General features: G+C 42.8%; 1 protein-coding gene across 1 annotated transcript in view; it reads right to left on the reverse strand.

The window, feature by feature from the left end:
* The window catches only part of BLNK (B cell linker), a 55665-nt gene extending 37942 nt beyond the window's left edge, over positions 1–17723 (reverse strand). Inside the window, exon 1 of the mRNA XM_036438705.2 lies at positions 17445–17723. Within this exon, the coding sequence (XP_036294598.1) occupies positions 17445–17491 (47 nt within the window). The 5' untranslated portion in view covers positions 17492–17723. The remainder of the gene's footprint in view (positions 1–17444) is intronic.
* Positions 17724–23580: the final 5857 nt, after the last annotated feature.

The raw sequence follows: 23580 nt of genomic DNA on the forward strand, positions 1-23580 counted from the left end.
AGATAAATATCACATGATCTCACTCACTTATGGAATACAATGAAAAACATAAACTGATGAACAAAAATAGATCCAGAGACAGTGAAACATTGATCAGACCATCAAACCTCAGAGGCAAGGTGGGGGGGGGGGGGTAAGGGGGAGAGATCAACCAAAGGACTTGTATGCATGCATATAAGTCTAACCAATGAACACAGACAACAGGGGGATGAGGGCATGAGTGTGTGTGTGGGGGTAATGGGGGAATAAGGATACATATTAATACCTTAATCAATACAGAAATTTATATATATATATAAATTTATATATATACACATTTATATATATTTGTAAATGTATATATATAAAAATATAAATTTATATACATATAAATATAAATATATATTTATATATATTTATATATATTTATAATATATATAAATTTATATATATATATATATATATATATATATGTATATAAATTTGTATTGTTGAGTCCTAAACCATACCAATGGAATAAGAATCCTAGGCGGAGCCCAGCAATCTGCATTCTAACAAACTTCCTGGGACTGATGACTCTTAAGCACACAGAAGGTTGAGAACCTTTTTTTTTAAAGAACCAGAGCAGGTGTATCTCCTTCTAGGCCAGGCTTAATTGCAAAGAGCAGAAGCGAGGGCTTGCCAACCTCCAGAGTATCTTCCCACCTGCCCGCTATCACCTGAAATGACTTTAGCAGCAAATCTTATTCTCTCCCCGACACTGGGAAGCCAAAGCCTTACTCATACGCTCTCCCCAGGAGAGGCGCACACAGACACACAGGCATTCTAGTCCATGGTATGATGTCTGTTTTCAACAGGGAAAAAGAGCAGAGAGAATCATTTGTGGGTGCGGACCCATTTCACCCTCCTCACCTGAGCTCAGATCATTACCAGCTGGCACAGAGACACTTCTCATCTGCCAACCTTCTTTTTCTAGGCCTGGCACCCGTTCGGGGACTCTGCCCCAGGAGCCACGCCTTCTTCAATGAGTTTTGGCTTCCAGGTGATTCCAGTGTGTGGCCAAGGTTGAGAACCACTGGCCGTGTTATCAGAAAGGGCGTTTTTTGTAGGTTCCCCAGGGAAGAGCCACTGGCTGAGAGCACACAAGCTGGACTGGACAGGACTCCATGGATGTGGACTGCCCTTCAGAAGGCGGTTTGTAGGCTGAGAGCAGCCCCAGGAATGGGGTGGGGGTCAGAACACGTCCGGGAAGGATGGGCTGGCAGGGCACAGAGCTCCATGCGGGCCACGGGGCACTGGGTGGGCATCATCAAAGAATAATTGAAGAAAATTCACAGTATTTTATAATACCTTCCCAATGTTTTTATTAAATGGAGGAGATGATTTTAAAAGGTGGCATCACCTGCAAGAAGTATAGCTTTTAAAATTTAGTAAAAATAAAAAATAAAGGATCAGAAAACATCTTGTTTCCTTTTAGCTCTTCAGTGCGTTCCCAAATGACCATAAAAAGGCAGGTTTTGGGATTTTTTTTTCTTTCCACTGTCTTTCCAGAAAAGGTGGGACACAAAGTAATGTTAATCAGAGAAAAATCCCTGTTTACTTCTTTACTAGAGATCCAATGCACACAATTCAGGCAAGAGTAGGCCTTCGCAGCCCCTTCTGCCTCGGCCCTCATGCCTTGGCTCTGCCTGGAAGGTTGTCTGGACAGCCGTTCTGCTCGTCAGCTGTTTGGTTGATTTGCAAATTATGCTTTTATTATTATAGATTATTTATTTATTTTTAGAAAAAGCTTTTAAATTCTAATTATTTTAGGAATTTTTCTTTTTCTTTTGTCCTTTTCCATTCAATATTATTTTACATTCGTTTCAGGTATGCAGCATAGTGGTTAGACAATCACATTCTTTTTTTTTTTTTTTTAATATATCTTACTGATTTTTTACAGAGAGGAAGGGAGAGAGAGAGAGAGAGCTAGAAACGTCGATGAGAGAGAAACATTGACCAGCTGCCTCTTACACACCCCCTACCGGGGATGTGCCCGCAACCAACGTACATGCCCCTGACCGGAATCGAATCTGGGACCTTTCAGTCCGCAGACCAACGCTCTACCACTGAGCCAAACCGGTTTGGGCGACAATCACATTCTTTACAAAGCATTTCCCCCGTAGTTCCTGTGCCCACATGGAACTATCGGGAGATGGCACGTAGTTATTACAGAGTATCTTCCCACCTGCCCCTTTAGTACTTATTACAATAAGAAAATCATTGTTTAATCTGGATTTAGGATTAAAGAAGGTCTCATATGACAGCAACTCTTTGTAAATAAAAAGAGCAGGGAACTCCGTCCTCCTTCCTCATCCCTGAATCTTAACCTCAGGTCTTTTGCAGCGTTAGGTTTTATTTTTATGTACCTGAATCAGTAGCACTAGTTATTGGTCATTTAGTCTCCAGTCTAATAGCAATTTGTAGAAATATTATTTGGTTCATGTGACATCTTTCATACCTTATATCTTACACTTTTTTTTTTTTAAATCCTAAACGAAACTAGTTTTATTTATTTAGTCTGTGAAAGTAATACAAGCTAATTTTTAAAAAGTCATATGATCCAGATAGGTAACCAGTGAAAAGTACTCATTAATTCTTTGCTGGAAACAGGGAAGATCAGAGCTGGGAGGATCCTAAGAAGGGGTAACTAATTTAAGGTTTTAAGAAGAGACCTGGGAGCTGGATTCTCATGCAAAATAGAAATTCACAGAAGAGTGAGGAACAGCAGCCTGGTAGTGGAACAGCAAGCACAAAGGCTCAGAGGTGAAATTGTCTGGGGTGTTGGAGTCTAGTCAGAAGTTGAGAGTGGCAAAAAATTGGGGCATTGGAGGAAGAGGAATAGTAAAAATTTAAGCTTGCGGGTGTTAGGCCCAGGAGATGGGGTTTATAAGCGGTAGGAAGCCCTTGCAGAGACCTTTGCTCAGGGGTGTCCTGGCTGGGGAGAAGGATGGATTAGCGGGGAGGCCTAGACCTGGGGACGCTGCCGGCTGGGAGATCAGTATGAAGACAGCTCTCCTGGGCCCCAGCCCAAACCAGGACCATGGGAGAGCAAAAGCACTGGGATAATGATAGGAGTGTCCTTCCGGGCCTCATCTGGCAGAAGAAACACTTGGTGGCCACAAGGCCAACAGCTCTCAAAGAGAAGTTTGCCTGGACACAGTGCTGTGGCCTGCCCTATTGGGGCCTAAGGCAAAAGAAATCAGTACTAGTCCCATTTCCGGTTTTGTTTAAATCCTCACCCAAGGATATGTTTTCATTGATTTTTAAGAGAGAGAAAGAGAGAGAGAGAGAGAGAAAGAGAGAGAGAGATCAATTTGTTGTTCCACTTATTTATGCATTCATTAGTTGCTTCCTGTATGTGCACTGTCCATTGAACCTGCAACCTTGGTGTATTGGGATGACACTCTGACCATCTGAGCTACCAGCCAGGGCTAGTCCTGTCTTCATTAAACTGTCAATATTTTCTTCATCAGCATTTTTTTGTATTAATTTTGATTTTTAAAATATTATACTAAATACAGGGTGTCCCAAATATATATATATATATATATATATATATATATATATATATATATATATACTTTTTTCTGTAACTCAATTGATGTTTTTTCCTTTTCAGGTTTAACTCATTGAAATTAAAAATTATACAAAGTTTTTATACATTTTGTGGGACACCCTATATCGTTTACCTTGATTTACTGACTTTGGGGGAGGGGCTCCCCTTAAAGCTTAAGGTTATTATTTGTTTTACACAAGACCTGTGTTGGTTAATTATTCCAAACTCAGTGAATGCGCACTGAGCAAGGCACAGGCAGGGCCCAGAGCTCAGCTCAGCACAGACCTTGCCCTCTTGGACTGTAATGCCGGAGGGGGGTCACCGACTAAAACCTTGGGACTTGTGTGAAACCAGGGGACAGGTATAAGGAGAGAAGGGTGATTCACACAAAACACCTTCCTTTGGGCAATGTCTGTCTCAAAGCCGAGGTCTCTGCCACCCTCCGTCATTTTGAAACACAATGGCACTTGGTAGTGACTAAGCTGCTATTTGCATGCAGCAGGGCTTGTCCTATCGCCAGCTCCCCCTCTGCCCTTTTCACAGCCTCCGGCCCAACTTCCTCGCGCCCCACTTCCCCAGCCTGGCCTCGCTGTAACTTTATTGATGTTATATTTAGCTTTTCAAAGGAAGCAGCCAAGTCTGCTTCCATCTGCACAGTGAGGCCACGGCGGAGCAGGCACAGAAGTCTCCACGGCCCCTTCTCTGGGCGGGAATCCCAGGCAGCCTCCCACGGCTGAGTCGGCACCCCAATGCCACTCACAGATGCAGGTGCCCAGGCCAGAGAGGTCAGCATGCTTGTCTCGGGTCACACAGCTTCGAGAGCCTGCTCCTGAGTTTGCCTGCCCTTGAGGTAGCACAGGAATGTGGCAGTGTGACGTAAGGAAGGTCCTGGGCCAACGTCCTTTCTTGTAAGGCAGGAGACGTACTGTAGGGAAGTGTGGCCATTGCCCAAGATGGATTGGCAGAGGGTCCCCCCAGCTCTTTCCATCACACCCTGTTTTTTCCCTTTCCACACGGGGCTGCAGTCTCCCACTGGAGGATCAGCTTTTCCATGGCAGGGATTGCTTCCCAGGCCAGAGCCACAGCCACAGTCAGAGCCCAAGAAGCCATGCCAGTCAGACCCAGTTAACCAACAGCAGCAGCCTTGAATGCCAGCACTTACTAAGCATGGAGCATGTGCCAGGTACTTTGCTGGCATTATCTCATTTAGCCCTGAAAATTATAGGTAAGTCCTATAATTATCCCTACTTTAAAAACTGAGATGATAAAATAAATAAATAAATAACCACACCACATGAGATTTACCACCTTAGCTATTTTCACGTGTACAATCCAGTAGTGTATTCAGATACACATTGCATGTGCACGTGGCTGTGATTATCCCAGTTTTATAGATGAGAAAAATTTGCTCCATGGAGTTAGGTAATCCCCCCAGGTCCTTCACCTAGCAAACGACAGAGATGGGACTCAACGTCAGGCGATCCGACACCAGAACCTGTGCTCCCAACCACCCGTGGGTGTCACCTGCTCCCTTGTTTCGACTTGGTCCCTCACCAGGGCAGGTGACCAGCTGCACCACGTGTCTCTTGGGGACCTTCCTCTCTGTCCCTGCAGAAGGCATGTGGTCCTTCTGCCAGCCAAGTACTTTTCCTGGGGTCACATGTGCCCCTGCTACTGCCTTGCCTGGTCCCCAGGGTCAGACTTGTTGCTCGAGGGAAGCATGGGATCTGAGGGCTTGTTGCAGTCCTTAGGGAGGGGCAGAGAGGAAAGAGGAAGGGGCTGATGGCAGGAGGAGGGGGAAGGAGAGATGGTGGTGACGCAGGCGGCAGGAGGGACTGTGGCACGAGCTCTCTGGCATCGGGACATGCTCAGAAGTGGAGGCTGGAAGCTGGAAGGAGGCCTGAGCACCACAACCTCCTGCGTCCTTTCCCGACACGCTGGTCAGAAAGCCCAGCTGGGAGTGCTGGGCGGAGGGAATGTGTGCTCGTTGCACATGAGCATCTCACAGCCTGGTTGTCTTACTAACCACCTATCAAATGAGGAAAGCAATTTGCAAGTTTTTCCAGACACTCTACCATTTCTTTTTCCCCATCTGAGGTTTGCAAATATTTTGTGGTAGTCTTTGGCACTTCCAACTGCTGATCTGGGTTATAAGCAGACAGAAACTGGGCTGACTGGGCACAGACTTGATTAGGGAAGATTCTACTAAATCCCCGAATCCTTAAAAAAACAAAACAAAAAAACAACAACAACAACAAAAAACACACAAATCCTGGCATGTTTTACCCTATCAGAGGCAGCTAGGCATGGGCCACATCACCCTGAACCGACAAGATGACAAGGAAACCATGCTATGTTAGCTTTTAAAAGGTCAGCGGGTTTCATTTGATGCGACACAAGTTGTCCAGCTTTCCCTGTCCCTGGTTTTATGGGCAGGAGCCACTGGGTCCTGAGGGGCTGGCATGCTTTCCTTCCTCTTCACACTGAGTAAACCTTTTTGGTGCTTGCTCTTACCCACCCACACAGCAGGGAGGGGCTTGGGAAAAGGAGATCCATTATCTTCTGAAACTGACGATTCTCAGCTTTGTAATTCCAAATGGCAAATAATTCTAATCAGGTTTCAGAAAATTCTAGGATGTAATCCTACGTACTTCTAGAAAATGAATGTGTTTTAAGACTTTGAGCATTAATCCAAGGGGGAGAAATGCATATTAGCTGTGTGTACATGGAAAGCTATAATATTGATGCCCACTTGTCTGGGCATCTGTTTGCACAGCTAAAGTGTTTTCAGGGAGTAAATAATATGGGATGGTATCTCCCATGTCCTGGAAAAAATTGACTCAGTTAAGCTCATTTCACTGGGTTCTGCATGAAAGGGAATTAGGGGCTTTGGCTGGTTTGGCTCAGTGGATAAAGCATTGGCTTGTGGACTGAAGGGTCCTGGGTTCGATTCCAGTCAAGGGCATATACCTCGGTTGCAGACTTCATCCCTGGCTCTGGTTGGGGCATATCTGGGAAGCAACCAATTGATGTGTCTCTCTCACATTGAGGTTTCTCTCTGTGTGTCTTTCCCTCTTATTTCCACTCTCTTTAAAAAATCAATGGGAAAATTCCCTCAGGTGAGGACTAACAGCAACAAAAAGGATATTGGAGAACATGATGTGTAGGGCTTGAAGTGGTAGGAAGCTTTTAATTATTAAAAACCATTCAGAAATGTTTATCAATAATATATTTTTAAAAAATTTGAAACACTATCTAATTGGTCAAATAAGAATATGGTCATGGGTCCCTTAAATATACTATTTTAAGTAAATATGGAAAATAATTTCAATATCAATTTTTTTATTGTGGTAAAATACACACGATATGAAATTCACCATTTCAACCATTTCAGAGTGCACATCTCAAGGGCATTTAGTCATTCACCATGCTGTGCAGTGCAGTCACTGCCACCACCTCGTCACAGCACACTTTCATCATCCCGGAAGGAAACCTCAGACACAGAAAGCAGGCTTAGCAATTTTGATGCAGATTCTTTTTCAATCCACTGTTGAGGTATTGACAGGAATAGTTTTCGTTTTAATTCTGTTAAGAGGTTGTCTTCAGAATTCATCAGGTATGTGAGGCCCAATCGCCTGGGATTGACTTGGCAGCTGTGATGATCTTTGAATGTGGAAACGATGTGAAATCAAGTGTTTCCATTGTAAAAAGGAACTTTGCCCTGAACAGGCTAACGAGGCCCTTTAAAGGGCAATAGTCACATATAGTTTTCTAATGATTTATTATTCTATTTTCCATCTTCCTTTTTTTTTTTTTGAAGTACATTTCTCATGTTTGTATTTGATTCTCCAGTATTTATTTGCACTAAAATAAAATGACAGTTTCTTTCCTGTTCAGTATTAAATATGGACATTAATATGCTTTATATGTGCTTGAAAGATTATTACATTTTGCACTTTGAACAAGTAAAGTTGTCAAGTAAACAGCAACAATAAAAAATTGAACATCAGAGGACATTTCTTCCTACTTTGAACTCTAGTCCTCTAGTCCAGTGGTCGGCAAACCGCTGCTCTCGAGCCACATGCGGCTCTCTGGCCCCTTGAGTGTGGCTCTTCCACAAAATACCACTGCCTGGGCAAGTCAGTTTTTGAAGAAGTGGTGTTAGAAGAAGTTTAAGTTTAAAAAATTTGGCTCTCAAAAGAAATGTCAATCATTGTACTGTTGGTATTTGGCTCTGTTGACTAATGAGTTTGTCGACCACTGTTCTAGTCCAAACACCTTTAGTCATGACCTCGCTGGGAATCCCTTTACGTAGGTGTTGCCTCCCTGCTCTGACCTTTCCCTCTTTCTTATCACCACTTTCTTGAACAATGTTCCATTCTTTCAGCTAACAACTGTTGACTGAGCCACCTCCATCTGAGCTGGCTCAGATCATTGATTCCTGCTTGGGTGTTAGTGACAGATAACACTAATGCCTGAGCCTGTTACACTTAGTGCTGTCTAGTTCTGATCCAAGAATCAGAGACACTGCCTTATACAACGGGATGCCTTGCTAATGACACAATTCAGGGTGTCAGGAAAGCCCAGGCTGGGAGGATTTAAGGGGGGCATTCACTGAGCTCTTTTTCTAGTCAGCATAGTCACTCTTACAGCACCCCCGTTATGGTATATGTTATCATTCCTATCTTCCAGTTGGTAAAGCTGTGGCTAAAAAAAAACTTTTCAAAGACCATGAGTTAGTAGGTACAGAGCAAATACCAAACCTAGGTCTGTCTGATTCCAAAGCTCATATTCTTTCCAGAAAAGCAAATACACCTCTCTGAACTTCTTAAATTATACCACATTGATCCTGTACACTCAGTCCACACGGAAGACCAACTCTGCTTCTTATAACTCATTTTTAGGTTACATTCCTGTTTATTATTGTAGGAGCATTTGTTATTTTATTCATTTAGTCAGATGGAACAATGCTTTACTCACATGGAGAAGAGATAGAGCAAAATCAACATCAGTTAGCCATGGTCCTTGTGGCTAACCCCTGCACCTGCCTGCAGCCATTTGGCCGGCAGGTAACCCTCTCTCCTGAAAGACAGCAGTGTGCCCAAGGGCCATTGCCATAGGTGCTTAACCGAACAAAGGAACGTGAGCCTGAAACAGGGAAGGATAGTTTCAAAGAAGGTGATAAGCTTGGCACACAGCCAGCAAGAACTCCTTCTCTCTTCTAAGGAAGTATTCCAGGCCCAAGGCCCATTCTTATGTGATTTGAGTGGGCTTTGAAATACTGCACGTAGGAGACTGCCTCTCCCAACAATTCTTTGTTGGGATTACTTGGTTAAATATATTTTTTTCCCAGTGGACTTTGTGGTCCTCAAAGGCAGTGACCAGATCAGTGCTCACTGTACAGTAAATGCTCAATAAATGTTTCTTCACGGAAGAAAGGAAAGAATGAATGAAGCTGTGAATTGCTGATCAGAAAGCTGTCATAAGGGAGAGGGTTTGGAAGGATAGATGAAAGAAGGTGAAGATACTAAGAAAAACAACAACCATATATATATAGCACCTATACATAGGCAGCAATGTGGTGTTAGCCAGAGGGAAAAGGGGTTTAGGGGGTAAGTGGAGGTGGGCAAAGGGGGAGGGGGGAGAATGGGGACAGAAAGAGACTTTGCTTGAGGCAGTGGGCACACAATGCAGTGTGTAGATGATGTTGTCTTGAGTTGTACACTTAGCAACCCATGTGGTCTTATGAGCCAATGTCACCCTAATAAATTCATTTTAAACATTTTTTTAAAAAGAGAGAAAGAAAGGGTAAAAAGAGAAGGCAACCGCAGAGGTGCTAGTCTCAACATAATAAGGTGACTGGAAGAGACCTAAATTTAGCACCTAGCCAGTGGGAGGATTCTTTAAAAGTGTATATCAAACACCTCTGAGCAAGCGTGAGATTCAAGTTGGGACATAGAAACATGTAAAAGCCTGAAACACTGACAGCATGATTGGGTAGGGCTTCACGGGGGATTCTGACTGGTAAGTTAGTTGCCTTTTAATTAAAAAAAAAAAAATGTCTAGTAAAATTTTAGAATCCAGACTAAGTTAGAATGTTTAATTGGCCAGTAAATGACCCAGGGGGTGGAGGGTGCGTTGGGGGGGGGGGGGGCAGGAGGATGTGGCCTACTCATCTTCCTGGCTGGCAGACATTAAGGTGTGGCTCTAGAACAGGCTCTGTGGTGTGAGCTTGCACAGGTAAGGTCACCTCTCTGAGTCTTGGCTTTCTTACCTGAGAAATAAAGGGGCAGAGAGATGGCCTCTCAGTCCTTGGCAGGCAAGCCTCTATGACCTGGGCAGAGGCTTCTCCATTGATGTCCACGTCCTTACACATTGCAGGGGGAGCAGGCTCAGCCTCATGATTCATGGATCCTGTGGCCAGCCCTGGCTACATAATTTCTGGGGTCAGTGCACTATGAAAATGCAGGGCCCCTTGTTGAGCGTTATCCAGAGTTTCAAGACTGTGACAGCACGGCATTCACCCCAGATGGGGCTCTTGGGACACGGGCCCTGAGTGAGTGTATGGCCACATTACCCAGGAGCTCAGTGGCCCCCGCTGCATGTGGGAAGGGATGCTGTCTGGATGGAGTAGGTCTGGGGCCCCAGCTAGACTGGGGGAGGCAGGGATGCCCCTGGGGTTATGAGTTCCTTTCTCAGGAAAGTGGCTAATGGAGAAGCATGACTCACCCAGGAGGTACATGGCCCTGAAGCTGGCTTCCTTGCCTTACTTTTTTTTTTTTAATTCTTTATTATTTAAATTATTACATATCTCTACTTTTTAAAATATATATTTTATTGATATTTTTACAGAGAGGAAGGGAGAGAGATAAAGAGCTAGAAACGTTGATGAGAGAAACATCGACCAGCTGCCTCTTGCACACCCCCTACCTGGGATGTGCCCGCAACCAATGTACATGCCCTGGACCGGAATAGAACCCGGGACCTTTCAGTCTGCAGACCGATGCTCTACCACTGAGCCAAACCGGTTTCGGCTCCTTGCCTTACTTTTGAAATTAGCACAGAAACAGCCATGCTGGACTAGAAAGAAAATGGCTTGTTTTGGGGTTAGACCAGAAAAGGTTCTAAAAAAAAACATTGGAGTTAAAAATAATCCTGTAGGTGTAGCTGCCCACAGATGCCCTTTCGGAAGGGAGGTGGGGTGGGACAGGTAGGAGAAGGTGGGCCGGACCAGGAGAGCAGCGGCCTGTGGGAGGAGCTCTTTGGGAGCAGATAGCCCTCAGCTGTCTGGATAAGGGGCAAGGCCATTTCTACAGTTACCAAGAGTACTGAAGCCCCTTTAGCTTGGAGGTAGAATCTGGGATTAACCAGGAGCCGGGAGCATCTGACATTACAGCAGCCTTACGCCAGCCTGCACCCCTCACATTCCTGGTAGCACAAGAGAATCAGGAAAACTGTTTTCTGACATCTGCGTAAGATCGATACCAACTTAAGAAGTCATGGGGAATGGCATAGGGGGAGATAGAGGATTGCTTTATAATAAGTGAGTGTGTGTTTTTTAAGCTGCATCCTCAAAATCCATCCATCATTTTCACAAAATATAGATCAGGGGACTCAGAGGGTGAATACTGCAGTTGAAACTACCCCAGCTGATGAAAGTTATTCCAAACTTGTTCCTCACAGACACAGCTGCAGAGTCTTCATATGTGATGGAGAAGACATTAAAGGTCAGACAATCAAATACCAATCATCTCCCCTCCATGCCTTGATTTGTCTTTATCAGGCAATGTTCCACCCATGGATTTAAGGACAATACAAGCTGCTCCAGAGCAAGAGCAGAAGGTCCACCTCTGTCCAGAATTTGGCCACTGGGTCAGATCTGTGAGCCCTTGGATTTTTAATAGCTATGTCATCACTTTCTATCCCAGCTCTGAGGATTTCCACTCGAGGAAACCAAATCTACTTACAGAGGTAGAAACAGAGACTATTCATGGAGGATCTTATATTTGGAATTTTTTTCCTGCTCTCATTCCCTACCCAGGAGAGAACAACATGTACCTCAATGGTGCATGTAGTTCATGGAATCTAGTTTTGCTAGACATAAAATATTTTTTTGAAACACACACACACACTCACACACACATACACACACACTCCAAAACAATCACCACCACAACAAATCATTAAATTATAGGCCCAAGTACTTCTAGCCCTTTCTCTTGGCAACCCTTCACCCAAACTATCCCTGACCGAGGAAAATCAGTCCAGTGAGCAGAGGATGCATCAATTGCAAAGTCAAATATATTATATTCTAAACTTTAAGTACACACTGTCGCTATAAAAATATACAAATGGATAGTATGTGCTTCTTGGCCTGAATCAGAGTTTTTTAACAGTAGCACTACTGACATTTGGGGCCAGATAATCCTTTGCGATGAGGACTGCACTATACAATGAAGGATGTTTAGAAGCACCCCTGGCATCTACTACTAGGTGCCTATGGCACCTCCCTCCCCAATTGTGGCAATCAAATATCCCCTAGAGGACAAAATCGACCCTGGTAGAGAACCACTGGATGGCCAAAGAAAGCCATCCAGTATTTTAATTTCCCTATAACAAGCTGTCATTTACTTTCTCTCTCCCTCTCTCTCTCTCTCTCTCTTTCTCTCTCTCTCTCTCTCTCTCTCTCTCTCTCTCTCTCTCTCTTTTCTAAACTATATTCTTTAACAAGCCTAGATTCTTTAATGTCATTACATAAGGGCAATAGTTAAATCCTCTTTGAAAATGAACCAAACTAGTAAATTCTACAGAAGAGGTTAGTCATCTTTGTGTGTGTGTGTGGGGGAGGTGTGGAGAGAGATTGTTTGTAAATGTGTGTCTGAAGCGTTTGGTACCAGCCTAGTCTCCTCTAATCCAGTGATGTGGGAGGCAGGGATGAAATGTAATTGCGCTTCAATTCTTGGAAACCTAATTAATTGCATCATAGCCCATTTGGAGATCGGCTGCATAGAGGAAGGACTTGTTCAGACATGGCACATAGGTGATCCTTGGCTTCAGGAGAGGGTGTGCCTTGGATATGTGGACTCTGGTGTAGATTTCCCTGGCACAGCCGTGGGTGAGAAAGAGTGCCATGAGTTTTCTTAGCTGATGATTCTGAGATCCACACACACATATAGCAAATATCTAATAATGTGGCTCCTGGGTAGCCTTTCCATAAGGACAAAGAGGCTTCGTCTGAGTAGTCCATCCATCCATGTGACACAAGATGGCCCAGGTAAGAGGATTCTCAGATGACATAATGCAATGTGAGGAGAATGGAAGCCTATTGGATCTCTATCATCAGAAGTGGTGCCTTCTTTTTGCCTTCCCACATCAGCACTGGCCTCTAACCTGAGCTTATTAAGGATAAGAGAGATGTCCCCTGACACCTGTGCATTCAAGATTTGCTCTATCCACCGTGAGCTACTGGAAAAATATTATAAGTAGTTTTCAGTCCATGTTATTTTATTCAGTCTTCACAACAAACCTGTGAGGAGGGCATCTATAGTTGAGGAAACTGAGGCTTACAAAAGCCTAGTGACTTCCTCAAGACCTGTGGCTAGTAACTGGAGCTCAGCCCTTTTAGGCTCCAATTACATTGTCCGTCTAAATACATCAGTTATCTTTCAGATAATCTTATCTAGATGCTATCTAGAATCCTTCTTTGGCCGCAGTGTTAGAGGTGGGCAGTTTCAACACAATAAGAAAACAGATTGTCTCAAATACATGGATAATGCATTCAGGAAATATTTCCTGAGAGTCACGGGATAAAATAACAGTGTTAGAAAATGTAACACAGAGTTCAGAGGGACTTTGGGAATTGTCTGGCCCAAACTTCTTGTTTTGTAGATGTGGGACACAGGGGAAATGAAATTTTATCTAGGATGCTGTGGTAGAAAAGGAAGATAAGAGCATATATGGAGGCATCATAAAGGAAAGACTGTTGGGTGTGGTAGGTGAGTGGAGGTGCAGAGAGAGGAGGACTTTGAGTTAATGATGATACTATTGACAGAAACAAGGAAAACCAGAGAGGGCACTAGTGCCAGAAAGGTGAAAAGAAGGTGAACTTGTTTCTTCAGAAATTGGTATGTCAAGTAACTAGAAACTCCAATTGAGAATTCCATGACCTGAGAAGAGAAGTCATAGCCCAGAGTTTGTTAAGTCAGATCTCCAAGTGAGAGTCCTAGCATTGAACCCAGACGCCCATGACAGGGCTCTGTCATGCTCAACAATTTCATTAGCCTCTTAGCTGAAGGCGGAGGAGGAGTGATGTCACATGGACAGTCCATGCAAAGCTTAATGCCACAGATGTCAGAATCAACAGGTAAAATCACCAAAATAGCCAGAAAGGAGAACTGAAACTAACATGCCATTTATCAATGATTAACGTAAAGTCCCATGTGCATGTTCAGAAAATCAATTGTATCCTATGGAATTAACAAGAATAATAATATTGATATTAATTCATTTTAAAACTACCATTTTAAACTCCAGTATTACAATGTGCCAGATTCACTGGGTGCCACTGTCTCACAAAAATAATATATTTAATCCTTTCAGCAGCTGTATGAGATCGGTACTGTTAGTATCCCTGAGTTATCAGCTGCAGAAAACAAACTGAGAGCAGGGAGATTAAATAAATATTCCTAAAGTTACATAGGTGTCAGTTTGACTGAAAACTACTGTACTCTTTAACCAATAAGATAAGGACTGGGGAGACTTGACTTAATCAGACTTACGTTCAAGACCCTTTGCATTTGTAAAAATAAGTGAATATGTGTTTGCAGGTGCTACAAAGAAAAATACAAAAGCACAGATGATGAGTCTCTGGGAGGTTATTAAAAGTACAAAAATATAAAATTTCCTTTTCCAACCAGTTTCACTAACTTGAAAAGAACATAGTCAATGTAATCAGGATTGTAAGTTTTGAAATGTTTACCTAGAAGTGTAAACTTTTTATGACCATGGGAATGTTTACTGTGGAAGGATTGAGAACCCATGTCTGAGCTGGGTTTCTGATGATAACATTGTCTCATAAAATCCAGGGAAAATCATGGCTAAAAATCAAGTAGAAGATCCTAAGGGGTTATGAATTACTACTAACAGAGAAACCTACTTCCTGGAGTGCCCCAATGAGAGAGAAAAGGGGAGAATCTGTGTTCACGCATTTCTGTGGTCCAGTATAACTCAGCTCTTCCACAGCAGTCTCAGGGTAACACTGATCCCCAATGGTGTCCATCGAGGAACCTTCTCTTTGTCCTTCATTTTGAGGATCACTTGTTTCCAACCAATCCTCCCTTCCCTCCTTTCCGTGGCTGATTCTGATTCTGATTTTCCTTCCTTTCTGGTCACTCCTTCTGCTCCAGTTTTTTTTTGTTTGTTTGTTTGTTTTTCTTTCAGCCCTGGGAATATATCCCCTAGATCAGGGTCATCCCTTTTAGCCAACCTTGACAGATACCCACTATCTTTCTACGTTTGTGGCTAAGAATTTAAGCGAAGTCTCATATAAACTTTGATAATCCTAAGAGTGTATATACACAACTCTACACATATTGTCATCTGGTGCCAAATAATTGCACAGGTAGGCAACCTTTTGAATTGGTGTTAACCAGTTGGGTCAGAGAATTTAAGTCACAGGGATCAAGTATTTCATTTACCTATTTCTCACTCTCCCATGTAATTACAGAAAAAGATGTAAGATGGTGCTTTAAGTCCATTGTGCTTACAATTTCATTTCTTTCAAAAGTTCCACGTTGACAGTGCACATTTTGCCAATTCTGTAAAGACAACTGAGTAACCAAGTGGAAAAAAAAAAGAAGTTATTTCTGCCAAAGCCGATGAGTGTAGTGTATGATTATCCACAATATAATTTTGTTTTTCTTCCCCATAATCTATGGGTGTATATTACCTATGACCACTCTATGATCAAGCTGGACTTTGTCCCAGAGGGAGGGATCATCAAGTGATTTATGTTTTATTGCCTTTCTTTAAATTCCCATTTGTATACTAAGACTTAGTATAGCTCCAGGTTATGAAATACCTCTGAGAATGACCTTTGAAAACCCTCCTTCTCGTTTGAGAGAAGCCCTAAGATCCAGTCCTTGTTAGTTTCTTTGGCATGTTTTTCCTACCTCTTCTTCCCTTTCCCTTCTCACTGCTGTGCCCCAAATCCAGGCCTGCAACTCCATATGCTTAGCTTACTTAACTGCCCCACCTATTGAGTTTCCCTGCCTCCAGTTTCCACCCCCCTTCAGTCCATTCTGCCAGCTCCCCATAAGTTTGCTGGCATGACACCTCTAACAGTGTAACCCATTCTCTAACCTTGTCCTCACTGTCCTTTGTAATCTGGACCCACCCCATGCATCCAGCCTTATCGAGAACTTCTAGTCCCGCACGCCCTACTCTGCTGTCTCTGCTCTCATCATCTCCCAATGGACCCTTCTGAAGTCCAGCTCCACGTGTCAGCTCCTGTATTTCCTCCCTCCCAGCACATAACTCTTTCCTTCTACTGTTCTTTCACCTACCTCTCAAAGCCTAGCTCTCTTTTCTAAAATTAAACTTATTGGGGTGACATCGGTTAATAAGATTATGTAGGTTTCAAGTATTCAAGTCTGTGATACATGATCAGTATATCTAACTAAAAAGCTTCTGCTCAGCAAAAGAAACCACCAACAAAACAAAAAGGCAACCAACCGAATAGAAGATATTTTCAAAGCCTAGCTCTTGAAGCAAGCACTTGCTCCCTGAAACCTTCTCCATCTACCCTAATTCCTTTCTTATATTGCTACTTCCATGGTTTTCCCGCCCCCCTTCCCCCCCCCCTCCCGCTAGCATGAGGGAGTAGGAACTTGAGACCAAGGGCTTGACAGAGTGCCTTCTTATCCTCTGTCCCTGAAGATCAGACACAGACACCCAACAACATACCCTCAAAATGGCTGACCTTGTGATACCACCTACTGATTTCACATCAAGTTCACCTCCAACTGCATTTACCACACACCTGCCAGCCATACGGCCCATATTTTAACTATGAAGGGCTGTCCTTCTGCCAATGCCTGGCTAATTGCTCTTAAATTTGGTCTCGAAAGTTTTAGTTCCTTGATATTTGTAATAACTTACTTGCTACACAAGTCACACCTGTGAAAAACTGAAGTTCAAACGGTAGTTGGAATATAAAACAATCATTGAACATTTTAAAAGTCCCAGTCTCCAAAAACCATGGTGCCCTTACAATGAGACAAAAAGAAGACTTTCAAACTCAAAATTTGTGAAGTTATCTTTTCCATTAATTAAAGAAGTTTCTTGATTATTGCCCCGGGGTCATTTCTGGTGTATTTGTTCTAAGTGGATTTTTATAGATAATTGTTACACTGACATAAGGACATGAGAAAAACAGACCAAATCTCCCCAAAACAAGTGTGATATATACCCACAAAGTAAATTAATAAAATGATTACAACAACCCTTCACATTACATAGCAAACTACAATGAAATTTTTGAGGACCAGATTAGACTCTTCCTTAGCAAAAGCTAGCTGTATTCATACTCTGAAAGCTGATCTTTTGTAGAATTTAAACTTTTGACATTTCTTTTTATTTTCCCTCCAGAGTTTTATACTTTATTATTGGCAACAGCCAGCCAGAACAAACCCACTTATTCCTACGCACTTCTTTAAAAATCCTGCCCACTTCCTTATGGCAGTTGCCACCCACTGCCTTAGAACTAGAAAGTATTCTAGGATTTCAGCTTTTCTGAGATGCAGAAAGATCATTGGGAAAAAGCAGAAGGAGAAGGAGAAGAAAAAAAAATGATTGGGGAGAATCTTACCTCAATTTTTGACTGGCAGGGACAGTTATTTTATTAAGCTTGTCCATTCCTTTTGGTGATGATAAGAGCCACAAATAACCGTCCAGTGGTAACGTCAGCAGTCTCTGGCCCTCCTAGGGAGAAGCATGATAAACCTTTGATCTCAAGGGCCCCAGTCACTTGAGTCTGATTTCTGAGAGTGCAGGCTGCTGGCAAACACCCTTGCACCAGGGAGAAGTAAAACTTGCTCGAACACATAGCTAAGTTTCATGTTTCTACATAATCATGTGATCTGGGGAGCCAGCCAGCTTGGCTGACTATTCCACGTTGTGTAAACTTTAATAGTGAAACCTATTGGACATGCAAATTTCTTTCCAGCTGCTTTCTTTTATAACCAGATTTGTAACCAGGTCAGGGCAAGCTCTGCTGGTCACTACTTCCTGTTGTGTCGAACACATCTAGTCCTATTTCCAGCAGGTGTCATACTGTCCCCAGCAGCTTCCTGGGCTCAAGAAAAAGCAGAATAACCCATTCCATCTGAAAGATTCTTTGGAACTTTATGCTCATTTGCATAAAATCATGGGTAAATTTTTCCACTTGAAGATGGAAATTATATGAAAGTGGCATTTTTATATTGTTCTGCTTGTCCCTTACACCTTCCAAATATTTTTAAAGTAAATATCAGAGTTGTCAGTGGCATAGGGTACTCAGGAAACAGTCACCTCAGAGAATGAGAGTTTTCTTTTCCTGAAGATGTATCTAAAATGGGATGGATAATTCCCTAGGTCAGGTGGAAATAGGTGATCTGGAAAAGGGGAGAGGCTCTCCACCATAAGATGTGTGTCCTCCTGATCCAGTTGGTGGAGTCAGGAGTTATGCCGACAGCCAGATGCTTGCAAACAAAACCAGATGTGCCCAAATGTCAGCTGAGAACAAATTTAACAATCTCCCAACAATGCAATGCTGACATCGGGCCATTTAGAAGTTCCCTGAGAAACAGGGTGCCACTGTCCTCACTGCCTTTGTCCCCTTCTGCCCTCACTCACTGCTCGCTGTCTTCTGCTCACCAGACCCAGAGGAGTGCAGACCTGGGAGCAGTAAGGGCATCCCAAGCACAGCAGGTGGGGCGAGGACCAGGGAGGAGGGGAGCACACCTGCAGGTAGGTCCACTTACTTTCTGGAAGACTTGACTATTCCTTTGACTTATTCTGAAAACCTCTAAATGTTTGTCATTTAGAGAGCAGAAGGCAGTTTAGGATTGGAGAAAAAGGAAATTAGGGGGACCATTCCTTTTATCCCTAGGCATACTCTCCTGTAGCCAGCAGGAATGCCCTGCTCACTTTTGTGAGTAGGAACACAGTTCCCTCAATTATCCAGGTGACCAGTCCTCTCCCAGGTCTAAAGAATACACAGAAAGGACAAAGTAGAGGGCTCCCATGTACTTCTCCTGTTACAGACCCAAGATAGAGGAGGAAGAGACAAAGGAGAGAAGACAAAAGGAAGAGGAGGCGGAGGGAGGCAGAAGTGGGGGTGCCAGAGCAGTAGCAGTAGCAATGCCAGGGGTGGAAGCGGTAGATGGATTTCTTCCCTCCCGCGCCTCACCTTTGTACAGAGGTTCTGTATTTCGCCAAGTACATCTTCATTATTCACATTCAGGTACTACATCTGAATTTCTAGTTCGACCAGATATTTAGGAGCTGAGTCCTCAGAGCTATTGAAGGGTAGGGCCCTTCTGCTTGGCCAAGACACCGAATTGGCCAGTCCAGCAAGAGTGCAATCTTCATAAGAAAAACGAGAGCGCTTGTCTCCTGCAATCATTTATTTCCCCAAACAAGCAGCTCAATATTCTTGCAGTGTGTCCCGAAGAAGCTCCAAACCTCCTCCCACCCTCTTCCCAGAGTTCCTGAGTGAAACCAGTAATCTAGGATGATGAAGACACATGGAATGTCGTCAAGGATCAGGAAAACCAAGCTTCACTGAATGGAATGATGATAATCATCTTGTTCCTTCTAAATAGTGGTAAACTACACCCATCGGCCACTTGATTTTTCTTTCAACCAAAACTCTGCTCAGCACCTGGGCTGGCAACTTCTTATTTTCCCCAGAGAAAAAGACTGGGGGCCAGAGTTACACTTCTGCTTTTTCTTTTTACAGCCACTTGTCTTTCTTCTTTTTACTGTATTTAGTCTGACAGGATGAGAATGAGAGTCTACTTTTTCAGACTGGACACGTTGCCCTATGCGGTGTGGAGTGTGGCAGCCACCATGTTCCAGGCTGCCCCAACTATTCAGCAGATGTAACTGGTTTCCCACAGAGGTCAGTGAAAGCATGGAAATCGAGGACACTAAGTCTTAACCAATACTTATAAAAGGAATGAGATCACAAAACATGGTTTTCATAGCACAGGAAGAACAACATATGCCAAAATAGCATATCTATGCTCACTGTACCATGTCTCTATCTACATGTGATTGATTGATTAATCACCAGGTTGAAAAATGGATAATCCAAACCTTAAAGAAACTGAGAAGTTCTATACACTGCTGATAAAAATGTAAGGAGGTGCAATGACATACTTATCTATGACACAGCATGGGCCATAGACGTAACTGAGCATGAAGAGTATTCCATGTATATCAAGGTCATGCACAAAAATTGAAGCACTATTTCTAATAGAAAATAAAATAATCCAATTTTATATAAACAAGAGAATGAATAGATTAGATGTGGCATATTCATGCAATGGGAATACTATTACACAGTGGAAAATACAATTGCATTAGTATGGATAAATAACGAAAATAATTTAAGCAATAAAGACAAGTTAAAAATCTAGCATGATTACAGTTATATTAAGGTTAAAGACATGTAAAACTAACTCATATAATTTATGAGATGTACAGATATAGTCAAACCAAGGCAGGAAACCATAAATGTAAAATCCAGAAGAATGGTTACCAAGGAGTGGAATTGGAGTGAAGGGGCACTCAAGGCTTCAATGGCAATGCCAGTGTCCTAGTTCTTGAGGGGTGGGTATATAGGTACCTACTGTAGGTATTAAATATTAACAAAAACAAATGAAAGAATTATAGTCCAAAGCCAGGACAGCCTGCCTAAATCTCAGTTAGCTCTGTGAGATGATTAGTCTTGAGAACAAGAAGACAGATAATGCTGGAGCTTGGGATTAAGACCAGCCGTGATTTCTCTTGAGCTCTTTTTTTTTTTTTTTTTTTTTTTTTTTTTTTTGCATCTATTAATGATAACAAGCAACAACATGCTTATTGAATGCTTCCATGTTTGTATATTATGATGACATTTATTTTACAGGTGAAGAAACCTATTTATAGACCCCAAAGTTATGCTATCATCAGTGGAAGAGCTGGGATTCAAACAAAGCCTGTTTCCATAGTCTGAGCTGCCAGTCAGAGGTTTTTATCATTGCACAAGAGATCTGTGACTCAGTAGAGGGCCCTGTCCTGTCATTAACCATGACCGTGAGGAATCACTTAGTCACCTGACCTCAATTTCTCATTAAGTATAGGAAAGGGGATTCAAGGAGGGCTCAGGCTCCTTCTTGGCACCTGGACACTGGTCCACATGCACACAAATTGGATTCCACAAGTGGAAACACTCTCAGTTTCTAGAAGAGAAAGTTCTGATTGTCCATAATAGATTGCTTCCCAAAGTGGGGCTAGGTGTGTGGCAGTTTACAGAGCTGTGGAAGTAATCTGAGTCCTCACTGGAATTGGGCGATCAGCTATTGTTCACCCTCTCTTCCTGCCATCCACCTGCTGATGGCTTTTCCCTTGCCAGGTCTGGTTTAGCAAACTGCCAAAGAAAGTAGACAGGGTGTAGCATTGGTACTATGCAGTATGGTTCTAACCATAACCTACTCCCATGATAGTCAGCCTCACAACAACTCTATGAGGGGGTGTTATTATCATTCCCCATATTATGATCTGAAGCCTGGACCTCAGAAATGTGGCATAATTTACCAGAGGCCATTAATCTTGCTGACCCCTGAGCCATGAGCCTTAACCCCCAAACCATCATTCACTCTCTTTCCTCTCTTGTGCTGGCACTACTTGGGGTGGGGTGGGGTGGAGATGGGCATGTGTGTGCCTGCAGGTACAGTGGCCCTGGTAGCTTTCTGTTGCATGCAAGCCAAAGTAGCAGGAGCTGGCTGTTGGTCAGACCCAGCTTGGTTAACTGGCCAGTGCCAGTTAGGAGCCCAGAAGGAGAAGGGAGCCTGGGTGAGCCAGTGGGGAAAAATATCAGGAGAGGCCATGGAAAAGCAGAGAGAGAAAGGAAGTATGGTAGATACTGGTAGAGGTCTGTCTGCTCTCCTTTGTGGGAACTGGGGAGGGGGGTGGGCAGGAAGAGAGAAAGAAGGAAGAAGAGAACAACTCTGTGATGTGAACAAATGGGAAAAGGCTCTTTAGATCTTAAGCTTTCACTTTCTGAGACACAAATCAGTTCCCTATTTTATCTATTTACTAAACTCAATATTCTATATGTCACATTAGCCTGGATTGTAGCCTCTGTATATTAGGAGAATAGCTTAGAAGAAAACAGCCTTTCCTCATTATATCAGTCCAAGTCCCTGGTTGGCAAGAATATTACAATAGCCTGTAATCAGGATAGAAAATTCCTGGCCTGTGTGTCATCTCCACCTCCTTCCTTCTCTTCTGTCCTCTGAGCCAATGTGCCAACAAGATTCTCCTTTGTAATATTGCCACTTTGCCCTGCTCTCACTCCAGCCTTGCCCTCACCTGGATCACTACTCAACCTCCTATTGCTTTTCTGTAGTCAGACCCACCCCATTCTCATTCCCAGGCCTTGTTCTCAGATAAGGAAGAAAGAACTATAAATGGATAAAACTAAGCCTCTGCTACATGGATAGTCTTTCCATAAAACTATTAAAATTAAATTTGATTTATATATAGGACTGAAGTGATATGGAGCTAGATAATTGAGTTGTTTTATCATTAATTAAGCTTTATCCCCTTTAAGATTTTGATAAAAAAATCTTACACAAGATATAATTTGCTTTTCTAACCATGCATCTGAGAGTCATACACCACTGAAGCTCAGTTTACTGGATCTATATTTAAGGGCAATGTGTAGAATTTGAAAGGTTATTCACTTAACCTTTCCCAACCAGCCTTACTTAAACTATCTGGAGGGCTCACAATCCTGGTATTCAGAGAGGAAGGGTCCAGGAATTGGGGGAGGTGCACTTATTTGAAGGCTATCCCAGACTCTCCCTTACTTTTGGATTGAGGATGACCTCGGTTTAGGTCAAAGTGCCATATCTACATGCCCTATAAATGAGAACTGGGTTTTTCCTCTCTTCACAAAGCAAAGTAACCTCAATGATCAAACCCGAGCTATTTGAAGTTCACAGCTTTAATCAGATAGTCACTGATCACCGAAGAGGAATTTGTCAATATCCATCTTCAAAGTAGTTCACAGTCAAGCCACAGTGACTAATGAAATAGCCCAGATTCACAGTGGCACATTATCCTAAATGTTTAGCAGAGAGAGACAGGAAGATGGCAATCAAGTTCAGCAAATGCTAAAGTCTGGCCCATAAAAAAGGTGAGTGAGCTCAAGTAGTGTCACTGGGAAAGGAAAAGGTGGCAGAGCATGTTGTAATAATTATGCTCTTCAAATAATATATATCCACAGTTGAGTGGGAGCAACTTGTTAATGTAAGAAAAATTAGAGGAAATTCATATAGTTTGTAATGGGCACAAAATGTTGGGATAAAGACCAGTAAGGATATCCTGAAACACAGTACACACAGACGTACATGCTCACATGTACAAGTACAAGTTATTTCTCACTTTAGTTCCTTATATCTTCCTCTGCTGAGTCCACAGCAACACCTGGACTACATGGCTCTAGTGGATCTAGCTATAGAATTCCATGCTATTCAGAAAATATATGGCTAGCAAGACAGCATTCCTGTTTTCTCCTACATGGTATATGCATCCATGAACAATGACAACTTTAGAAGAAAACAAATATCTGATACTGCTACCAGAGAAGGTCTAGGCCTGGAGTGGGTCTGCTCTGGGCCAGCCAGTAGTATGTGGGTTCTTGACTCAGTGCAGGAAATATTTCACAACATGAGTCCAGGTGATTTTGAGAA

Source organism: Pipistrellus kuhlii, unplaced genomic scaffold (genome assembly GCF_014108245.1).
Source record: "Pipistrellus kuhlii isolate mPipKuh1 unplaced genomic scaffold, mPipKuh1.p scaffold_m20_p_15, whole genome shotgun sequence".
NCBI classification, from domain to species: domain Eukaryota; kingdom Metazoa; phylum Chordata; class Mammalia; order Chiroptera; family Vespertilionidae; genus Pipistrellus; species Pipistrellus kuhlii.